General features: G+C 46.1%; 1 protein-coding gene across 1 annotated transcript in view; it reads right to left on the reverse strand.

Moving 5' to 3' along the window:
* Positions 1-2,082: 2,082 nt before the first annotated feature.
* The window catches only part of LOC119353081 (primary amine oxidase-like), a 21,838-nt gene continuing 12,253 nt past the window's right edge, over positions 2,083-11,667 (reverse strand). Inside the window, exons 2-5 of the mRNA XM_037619660.1 lie at positions 3,986-4,099; positions 2,993-3,442; positions 2,710-2,807; positions 2,083-2,626 (exon numbers count right to left, since the gene is read on the reverse strand). Of these exons, the coding sequence (XP_037475557.1) occupies positions 2,422-2,626; positions 2,710-2,807; positions 2,993-3,442; positions 3,986-4,099 (867 nt within the window). The 3' untranslated portion in view covers positions 2,083-2,421. The remainder of the gene's footprint in view (positions 2,627-2,709; positions 2,808-2,992; positions 3,443-3,985; positions 4,100-11,667) is intronic.

Consider the following 11,667-nt stretch of genomic DNA (forward strand, 5'->3'; position numbering starts at 1 on the left):
CCTTCATTTTATTTTTGAAGATTTTCTATATGTTTTCTATGTATTTATATTGTGTTTATACAGATTGTATACAATAACAACAGGCACATACATTGAAACTACTATATGAGACAAGAATGTCTCAGCGTTAGCATCATTGTCGAAGTGCTACAACATAGCTAGTCTCGTCATATCATCATCATATGGCCCGACCCGGAGGTACCGTGGGGCCCACTTAGTAGCAGCGTGGGGTTTGTCCACCCGCGCTGCTGCTAATCTGTATTTGTAGCGTGGGGTTGTTACCCATGCTATTGCTACTTAACAGCGGCTTGGGGCCCTTACCCGGCGCTACTGCTAAGTATCTACCTATAAGGTATTTCCTTGTAGTGTGTCATGGACGTGCATCCACGACGGTTTTTGACTTACCCGTGACGCATTGAATATGTCATGAATTAGCATGTTTCTTCTATTGTAGCGATCAAGTTGCAGATGGGGTTACTAAACCGCGTACTTTACGATAGTTATAAGCTTTTTGGCACAATCTCAACTTAGGTAGTTGTGATTGAGGGGAGTAGTAAACATTGTACAATACGGTATGTGTATAAACCATATAGATTAGATTGTGTGCGTTGTAATCTGTTGGGTTGTTGTGATACGATCTTGGAGATCAATCCACGCCCAACTACCATGTATATCTCCTTGGTTTCGGCCCAGGGGCGGGCCCAGTTCAATTCAAGGGTATTCAGTTGAATACCCATGATATTTGGCAAAAAACTTTATATATATAGTGTATTTCATTTGTACGCAGGGGAAAACGAAATCGATGTAGGAAATAAAGGCCAGCTAAGGATTTCAGCCCGAAAACAAAGACTAGCCCACTTCTCTCTGTGGTCCTCACCACCCCGACCTGGCCCAAGTGGCCCAAATCGCCGCAGATGCAGGGCCTGCACGCGCTTCGCTAAAAAGGCATATCGCACGAGACGAGCCGGCGCCTCCCAATTCTGTTCGCAACTTCGCACTCGTGGAGTCGTGGGTAGGGCATGGCGGCAGGGCACATCGCCGTCCCCTGAACGCACGCGCGCACGGCGGCACAGGTAGGCGGGCGGCAGCGACGCAAGCATCTGATGGCATCCGTCCCTCAACCCTCGCAGCTTCGCTTCATCTTTAATCCATCTCGACAGTTGGCAGCATCAGGCATCACCGCATCGAAGGCTCTCAGTAGGCTTCCAATTCCAAAGCACAAGTTCAGTCGTTCAAAATCTGATTGATAATTTGAGGTGTTCGTGTTTCTTAACATATTAATCATCCGACTGTTAAAATTTGGATCTGCAGGTGTTAGCACGTCGTCTTCTTCTTCCATTGTCCAGCATTTGACTTATAACAGTAAGTTAGCATGGTTAGTTGGATTTCTATTTTAGTATTTTAAAATTAGAAATTTGTTTGCAATGAATTATGAATTGTTTAGACATGACGATTTGCGATTTTCCACATGAATTACAATGTGGGAATTAATGTTTATAAATTGGGGAATTATTACAATGATAATTATTTATAAAAGTTAGTTCTCCTATAGTTTGTAACTTTTTTCTAATCATTTTCTACTTCCTATCTTTTGTTCTCCTATATCTTAATGTTGTCACTTTGATATGTTGACTAATTAGTCTTTCTATCTGTTGAACAATTTCGAAGCATGAACAATTTTACGATTATATTATATTATGTTATATCTTTTATATAATATATCGTTAGTATAATATGGTGCTATACTCAATTAAACACGCCAAAAAGAAGGATTTATGGCTTTAAAATAGCCATTGAAATTTTGAATACACTCTCTTTAAATTCTGGGCCCGCCCCTGTTTCGGCCCTATATTAACACATGACGCGTCCCTGCAGATGCACACTCTTAACCCTATTTCTCACAGGTGGGAGGAAGGGGACCGGTTGACGGAGAGTTTTGTCTGATAAGAAAAGAAACACTAATTATTTAAGTAGTAGAGATATTAGTACGGCCATTCTCTGTTTGACCGGATGTATTTTACTTGTCTGAGGTTAAACTCAGGCCACAAATTTGTTGTATGCATACTATTAAAAGTTACAAACTATAACAATACAACATTACTTTTAAACATGACCCAATGGTTTAATTTTCCTTCATGTACGGCACCCAATTTATTACCGTCGGTCCAAGATTCTTAGACAGCCTAAATACACCTCATATTCATGAAGGGGGAAGCACGATACAACACAAACATAGAGCTATACATACTAGGCTATTGGGTGGCCAGAGGAGGAGGCAGGATTATGTAAGGCTTGGGGCACTGCACGGTGCTGCCGGAAGCCTACACATGGCCGGGATCCCCACATGGCCTCATGCCCCGGGTAACAGCCCAGTGTGCCCGGGGTTTGTCTTCGAGCACATATGTATCCTAGTGCATGGTCTCAGGCGGTAGCGGCACAGACGGGGAGGTCCTTTTCCATGGTGGGCCGCTGCTTGAGGATGGGGTTGCTCTCGAAGAAGTTGACCGGCTTGAGGTCGAAGCTGGACGACACAGTGGGCATGATGGGGAAGTCCTCCTGACAAGGGATGTGGTGGAACCCCAGCGTGTACCACAGCACCAGGTCCTTGTTCTCGATCGGACGGTCCCTGTGAGCCCACATACGCAGATCAGACGGCCAACATTTTTCGGATCATCAAATCCACTGGTTTTTGTACATACACAAACGTACCTCTCCGACCAAGTAGCCAGCGTGTCCTCGCCTTTGCTCTGGTACACGAACAGCCCACCGGCCCACTCTTCACTCTTGTTGTAGGGCGTGACCCAAATCTGTTGCACAAAACCAAATGATGAAGACAAACTGATTTTCACCAAGTATGTGTGCGACCTGTTTTTCTCCCTTGATAAAGGGTGCTTTTACTATAATCCATAACGCGGCATCAAGAAGGTAGTATGCGCATCTCCTCATAGTGATATCGCAAAAAGCCTTAAATTTGTGCAAGTAGACGTTTCACCTGGTTGTTTGTGAATGCACCCCTCTTCTGCGGAGGGTCCTCAGGGTCCAGCAGGCTACCCGCAGTGCCTGCAGGGACGACCTTGTAGCCCACCGGGTTCCCGACACGTGTCTTCTTTGTCGGGTTGATGACGTGGAACTCGGCCGGCTCGTAGAGCTTTAGCCGGACCCGAGCGTCCTTCTCCGTGCTCGCGATGTGGCGTGTGGCCTTGAGGTAGCTCCTCCGGGGTGACTCCCCGGGCGCGGTGTCCTGGCGGGCCATCTCGACGCGGACGAAGGAGTTGTCGGCGCCGTCAATGTCCATGTCGAGGCGGAAGGTGACATAGTGGTCGTGGATGACGCCAATGACATTCTCGGAGAGGAGGGTGCCGTGCATCTCCTCATTTTGCCGGACCTGGTTCATGTGGGAGTAGGGCGTGCCCTTCACCATCAGGATCCCGCTGAGCCCGACCTGAAACCATTGAGGGAAGATCATGTGAACTTGGGGGGAAATGGAACAATCAAATCATTCATTTTCGTATTTTGATCTCTATTATGTACTCCCTCTGTAAATTAATATAACACGTTTTATGTAACTACTTCAGTTACAAGTAATTAAATCATCATTCCTGGACACCCTTCCACTGTTTCTGCTGAAATAAAAGGGGGAAAGCTACCCAAGATGGAGACGGATGCAAGGAACTATGCAAAGACAGTGCACGTTGGACAAGTTTACTTGGCAGTGACGGAAGGAGCGAAAATGACACCCCGTTTTATTCCGGCAAACTGGGCACTCAATGCCCCCAAGGATATGACGTACGAGCGCAATGCATGTGGTGCTCTTATGACCTGAAGCTCCACTGATAAAAAGCAAGAAGCCTGATATTTTTACCTTGCACCAATGAGAGAGCAGACACGTACGAACCACACTGTGCTCTGCTTTTATTTTGTGAGCGTGACAAAGGTGAAATTGTTGTACGTTTTGGGGTGGAAGATGGATGGCGTACGTACTTACCTTGATGCGGATGAGGCCGTCGGTCTGGAACTCCCAGTCGACGATGTAGTCGTAGTTGGCCACCGACGCCGCCATGCGCGCCACCAGCGTCACCTTCGGCCGGGACTCCCTTATCTGCACGCACCCACAATCTCGATCAAAGCATGCAACCGGCAAACGCAACTTGCAACAAACTGACTGAGTTCACTCGACGGGTGACAGCGATTTCCATTTGCAGTGAAGACGAGGCGAGCGCGGCCAAGCCGGCCGTCACTCGGTCAGTATCAGCGAGATAGGACCCTTCTGCCTACTACTGTACTACTGTACGTGGAACGATTTTTTTGGGCTGATATTTTTTGTCCAAGATTCTCCTTCCCAGGTAGCTAGACTAGTGTTGAAGATTCCTTGAGAGGAAAACAAGGTCACATCCAGAATATTTTCTACATATTTAAGTATGTATTTCCATATACCCATCTTCCTTTAGTACTTACTAGCATAACGCCCATGCGTTGCCACGGGCTCTTTAAAATTTATAATCAGTATCTTTCATTTATCATCCCCTCATATTGGGTGATTATGGGGTGCTCTAATTAGAAACACAACAATCAAATATTAGGAAATTTCACCGAACGAACAACAACGAATAATACGATATCTATCAAACGAATAAAATGAGGTCATATTTTTGGTCCGTCATGCACTTCTGTTGAAAAGTGCCTATCCCTTTTAGAATCAACCCACTGTTTGCTCGCACGCAAAAAAAAATACATCTCTAAAGTGGGGAACCGATCGGTGCCAAAAAGAACTCAAACTCCTATCCAATCTCGACTTCGTGCTCTTCCACTTCCATTGATAAAGATGGGACGTCAAGGGTTTCATCATGATGACCTCGAGCAGCCGCCGACATCCCTCCCCACATCTACCCCTACCCCCTGCTGCCGCTTGCACTGTCCTTGCTCCTCGAGGGAGCTAGGGACACAATGTTCTCTAGGATGGGCATGACCAGATCCACGAGGAGGCCACATTCTTCCATGGGAACCCAACCAAGCACACCACCCTCCGCAACCATCCAATCCCAGCCTAACAAAGTCAAGACCCGCCATCGATCCACAAATCAGGCTCGCCGCATCCAGGTTCACTGCAAGTCTGCGACGAGTCTGTAGTCGAAATCTTGACTTTGGCTATCCCCACGGAAGAATCATCGGATCCTGCTTAGTTTTACCATCACTTCGTCTCTTCCCAAGGCAGCGACACCACCCAGCCAATCACCACCACCGCTTGCGGCTTGCCTACATAAAATCATGAGAAATCTCCACGGCGGTGCTGTAAGATCACCTTGGCGACCTCGACAGTGACCGACTGGTCTAAGATCTAAGCTAGCCGCTCTTTGTAGAAACCAATAGAAGTAGGCATGTGACTCAGATTTGTTCTTTGGTGTGCATGCGTTTCTTGCTGCCCACCAGCTCTTGTCTACAACTCGCCTATCTCTGTACCAGCTCTTGGTCTACAACTCGCCTATCTCCATGCTCGAGACGACCAAGCTCGATGCGCAAGCCGCATACGTCTGCTAGAGCTATATCCAGGCCCTATGATTTTTGGATCACTGGCACTATGGGTGCCAGGACCGGAGTCGCCCTCATCCACCAAGTGGATCAAGGAGGTCCACCACCTAGACTCTACATCGCAACATTTTGTGTTTTCCTATAAAAAGTAAAGAACCTTCTCTAATAAACGTAAATATAATCTTTTGGTTTTATAGTCTCAACTTTCCTACACTCCAATACCAGAAGGATTTCTTGGTTTTATTTAATGACCTTCTTGAATGTCATTCACTTAGAAAGGTAGTAATACAATATGTGATATTAAGGCAAACTATTAGTCATATTAAAGTGCAAAAGGCCCTATAGGAGTCAAAGCATGACTTTTATGGTTATACTGTAATTTGCAAGATCTAAGATTTATGCAAGTGTACAATTAGAGAAGAGCCAATTAAATAGATTTTCACATTCAGAATAGTACGATTAGCAGTAGCACTTCAATTTTTTCATGTTTGATCAGCTTGCTAGGTGGTTATCACTAAGCATGTTGGAACGATGAGCATAACCTAACTTAGTTTAGTACGTGTTGCTGCAAATTAGTTCAGTACGTATGAAGCTGTTGCTAACTTCAATGCCTGGCTGTTGCAAGTTTCTAATGAAAAAGTACTTCAGGTCAAAGGTCAGGGAATATACACTTTTGTTATCATGGTTGTTTCCTTATAGTGAACAACTTTGATCACCACTTCAGCAGCTACTATCTATAAGAAGACATTAGCTAAGTAGATACAGGCAAAGAAAGCATGTAGGCAAAACCAGAATTAAAAACATCCTTCTCAATGGAGCTCGTGCAGTTCGGAAGACCCTAATCATCGATGAGGGACCCCTCCGATGGTAGCATGGCGTGACAATTGCCGTCAATGACGACACCCAAAGTACCTTGCACAATCCATCGATCCAGTTCGGAACAATCAAGCACATACCTTGCAAAGTGATGTGGATCTGAAGCAGAGGTGGGAAGGTAAAGGCTCAGGTGAGGTGGAATGAGACGTTGATATAGACGTCCACACATGAGAATAAGGCGGTGCCCAGGATGGATCTCCATCGGAGGAGGCCGGATCCGCTGGGGAGCAGGTCGCTGTAGTACCTGCCATCTGTGCGATGGATCACGGGGCAGGCAGGCAGGGGGAGGGGATAGGAGGGAGCGGGTGGGCTAGAGCGCAGATGGCGGGTGCCCCCGACGACGGCTGGGAAGGATGGTGGAGGAGGTGGATGAGGATGGCGGCGGCGGCGTCTGCGGTTGCGCCTCGTCCGCAGCCGTGCTGGTGGTGGTCGATGCGAGAGCCGGATGGCGTCGGCCAGAATCAGGCAGGGGCGACAAAGATTTAGAGGAGAGAGAGAATGGAGGCGATGATCGATGGGAGGAAGGGCCACCGGCGATTGGGGTGGCCTCAGATCTGCCCTCCGTGGCCGCCTATTCCATGGGACGAACACCCGTGCTCACCGTCGGGCTCGCCTTCGGCCGCTGCCTCGCCGACATTCACGACGTAGAGCCCCTTCCTCCGATCCCATTTGCCAGGGAGGCAGCGCCATCCTTCATCGCAGAGAACGATTCCACACTGAGATCCCAACCAGATCGTGATTGCGCCCCCCCAAACCGCAGCGGCACATCCCACTCCATCAACGACCAACCTATATGAGGCGGAGGGTCAGTGTAGGACGCGAGCGCCGTCACCATGGACGTGGGGGACGCCGTAGGTGGGAAGGAGGCGGCGACGGCGTCTGTGTCAGGAAGATCGCACGACGGCGGCGGCGTTTACTTGAGGGGATCGAGAGGAGCTGCGTTTGGTGCCGGGTGGGTTCTTTGGTGCGTGCGTGGGGCTGGAGATTGTGATAGGTGATCAGGTGAGGGTGTGCCATACCTGGATCGATAGCCTTACCATACCTGGTGGTAATTTAAATTTATTACCATATTTGATATTTCCCGAGTTATGGCCTTACCATACCTGGATTGATAGCCTTTGGGGTAATTTAAATTTATTACCATATAATTACCATATTCAAAATTTCCTGAGTTATGACCTTACCATACCTGGATTGATTTATTACTATACGTGGATTAATTATGATTTATTACTATATGATTTATTACTATACGTGGATAGCCTTACCATACCTGGTGGTAATTTAAATTTATTACCATATTCGATATTTCCCGAGTTATGGCCTTACCATACCTGGATTGATAGCCTTTGGGGTAATTTAAATTTATTACCATATAATTACCATATTCAAAATTTCCTGAGTTATGACCTTACCATACCTGGATTGATTTATTACTATACGTGGATTAATTATGATTTATTACTATATGATTTATTACTATACGTGGATAGCCTTACCACACCTGGTGGTAATTTAAATTTATTACCATATTCAATATTTCCCGAGTTATGGCCTTACCATACCTGGATTGATAGCCTTTGGGGTAATTTAAATTTATTACCATATAATTACCATATTCAAAATTTCCTGAGTTATGACCTTACCATACCTGGATTGATTTATTACTATACGTGGATTAATTATGATTGATTACCATAAATACGTTGGGTATTGCCGGTCAGACGAGAAAAGAGAAAAACCGGTGGGAGGGGCTGGTGGGAGGTGGGACGAAGAAAAACCGGTTGAAAATAAACCGGTTGAAAGTGGGGGGGACTATTCAACCAATTCGTCCATTAGGAGTAGAGATATACTCCATTCCAAAATATAGTGCGTCCGCGCTTTCCGAGGTTCAACTTTGATCATAAATTTAACCAATGAGACCAATTGTGGCGGGAGAAAAATTTATATAATTTAAAACTTCTTACGAATACGAATTCACTGATATAATTTTTGCTCCCGCCGCAATCGGTCTCGGTAGTTAAATTTACGGTCAAAGTTCAAGCACGTGGATAGAGGAAGCACTACATTGTGGAATGGAGGGAGTATGTATATAAATAGTCAGTATCTCTACTTAAACAGTCCTCCGTACCAAAATATAAGACATTTTTTGAAATATAATCTTTTTTTTGAAATACCTAGAACTATTATAAGTAGGTGTATATCATAATCATGTGAAGTTGATTTTCAAACTTGTTGTTTTGTGACACTGATTCCGCAGTTTATGAACCAAGTATATACACATATTTCTCGAGGTGACATGTGGTTTCACACGAATCCACCATTTATCTCTACTCCTAATGGACGAATTGGTTGAATAGTCTCCCTCACTTTAAACCTGTTTATTTTCAACCGGTTTTTTTTCAACCGGTTTTTCTTCGTCCCACCTCCCACCACCCCCCTTCCACCGATTTTTCTCTTTCTCGTCTGGCCGACAATACCCAACGTATTTATGGTAATCAATCACAATTAATCCACGTATGGTAAGGCTATAAACTTAGAAATCTCAAATATGATAATTATAGTAATAAATCAATCCATGTATGGTAAGGCTATAACTAAGGAAATTTCGAATATGGTAATTATCACTAGAATCAAAGCTTTCCAAAAAAGTTCTTCTTGCCATACCCTAATCGTGACCTCCTCATCCTGAGGCATTATCTCTACTCTTAATGGAGCAGTTGCTAGGATTGCGTCCACTGTTATTATTCGTCTGGTTTATTTTCATCCGGTTTATTTTCGTTTTTCCTTTCACCATCCCATGTACCGAAAGCCAAACGGATCAGAACTTTCCAAAATTATTTAGTAATGTCTTTATGGGAGAGAATCAATCACGGTTAATCTCTAATCAATATTTAAAAATCAAATCTAAATTAATTAACTTACCATAAGTCGGTCAATCACTGATTAATCTTTCCATACGTAGTCAAATTACATCAAAGGAAATGTTTCGATTATAGCAGTACCCTGCTACAAACCGAGCGAGTCGGGCTTTCACCCCGCACCGCACGACTCTTCTCTCCCCCTCGCCGCCTCCCGCCTCGGGCCGCTCGCCGTTCGTCTTCCCGAGGGACGCAGCCGCACCACCGCGCTCAGCTGCTCCCTCACCTCCCCCGCCGTCCTCACCCGTAGGACGCCGCCGCACCTCTCCTCTGCATCACCCTGTTGGCGGGATCCAGGTCACGGGGCTGATGACCTCATCATCTCTGACGGCGGATCTGGTCATCGGCGAGGAGGCCGAGCCTCATGCTTCGGCCACAGCCACCCCGACCTCGTTGTATGTTCGCCTCCTCATCCACCCCCTTCCCTGTCCAATTTTGCTTTATTTTGGTTCGTCTTTCATCCCGTCCAAACCGGACTTTTTACCTTACGATGCCCGCCTCCTATGTTTCTGCATTAACTAACACGGCGTCGCGTGATCGTGGAGCAGCAGGGTTGAGAGGATGGGTCTCAGTGACAGGCGGATGGCGTTCGTCGTGTGAGCGAAAATAGTATGTAACTCATGGAGTGCAAGCTGTTGTGCGGCTACATGGCGACGCTCGACTGTAGCGTTGAGACGTAGGGCACGTGCGCCATGATGTCGTGCTTCACCATCGCCTCCCCTAGCTTTCTCTCAAGGCATCGTGGTCTCGATGGGTTGGGGCTCGCCTCCCGCACTCCTCTTTGTCGTGTACAAAAACCAAGGTGACCCCTAGGTACTCTCAACGCTTGGTCTAGAAATCCCTCGAATTCGTGGCCCAAGCCGAGTGTTGTGATCTGACGGTCGGTCATCGTGCAGGTGTCGAATTATTGAGGGAGGCTTCAGATCGTCCTGGGCATGGAGATGAGGCTGGCCATTAAGGATGTGGGTGAAGGTCACGTCGTTTCTTCTCCTGGCTCCAATATCCACTGCTGATATTTTGAGTTCTTTGATCTGAGAAAGAACCATGGGAACGTAAGGTTTTTGACCCAACATGATTTAATTACCCTTTTCACTTTTGTATTTTATAAGTACATAAGCATTCAGTTCTTCTATCCTTTGTACGAGGATGCAATTCACTCCAAACATGTAAACAGTGTCACATCTTACAGAAGCTTCTAATTTTTTACAATGAGTATGGTACATAAACCAATGTGCTTGGGTTGTGCTTTGTGTTTCTGTCATGCCTTGTCTTTAGAAGGCACCGTGATGAATGCTAATTTAATAGAGGAGAATCAAGCAAGCGATGTGCAATGATTTTAATGAATTTTAATGACCATATTCTACACTTAATGATGATTGATAGTCGATTTATGGTTTCTCCCATTTTAGTAAGAAAGATGTGGTGTACAAAATCTTGCAAAAATGGAGGATATGGATTTGGGGCGCGAACTGTCCCGACCACGGCGGTGCTGCCTACCAACACCATGTGCAAGACTGCCTGACTTGTCCTCTATCTTAATGGTAAGTTTCTCTCTTTTTCTATCTCGTGGTCTCCTTGATTTGTCTTTCGAGAAAGGATTGAAAGTAGTTTGGGTGGTTCAATTAATTCAATGCCCAACAATATCATCAGTTGTCAGCAAGAAGTTACTCCAAATTCCATCGCCTAACAATATCATCAGTTGTAAGAAGTTAGGAGTTTGGTACGTACCCCGGTGCAAGAGACTATGGATGCAAAAGGTACTTCTGCTAGAGTAAGATTAGATAGTCAAATTGTAGACAAACAGCAGTGTGCATTTGTTGGGTTTCGTAGTAATTTCAAAAAAAATTCTACGCACACGCAAGATCATGTGATGCATAGCAACGAGGGGAGAGTATTTTCTACGTACCCAACGCAGACCGACTGCGGAAGCGATGACACAACATAGAGGAAGTAGTCGTACGTCTTCTCGATCCAACCGATCAAGCACCGAAACTACGGCACCTCCGAGTTCGAGCACACGTTCAGCTCGATGACGATCCCCGGACTCTGATCCAGCAAAGTGTCGGGGAAGAGTTTCGTCAGCACGACGGCGTGGTGACGATCTTGATGAACTACAGCAGCAGGGCTTCGTCTAAACTCCGCTACAGTATTATCGAGGAATATGGTGGCAGGGGGCACCGCACACGGCTAAGGAATAGATCACGTGGATCAACTTGTGTCAACTTGTGTGTTTAGAGGTGCCCCTGCCTCCGTATATAAAGGAGCCAAGGGGGGAGGGGGCGCCGGCCAAGAGGGAGAGGCGCAGGAGGAGTCCTACTCCTACCGGGAGTAGGACTCCCCCCCC

Source organism: Triticum dicoccoides, chromosome 2A (genome assembly GCF_002162155.2).
Source record: "Triticum dicoccoides isolate Atlit2015 ecotype Zavitan chromosome 2A, WEW_v2.0, whole genome shotgun sequence".
Taxonomy (NCBI): Eukaryota; Viridiplantae; Streptophyta; class Magnoliopsida; order Poales; family Poaceae; genus Triticum; species Triticum dicoccoides.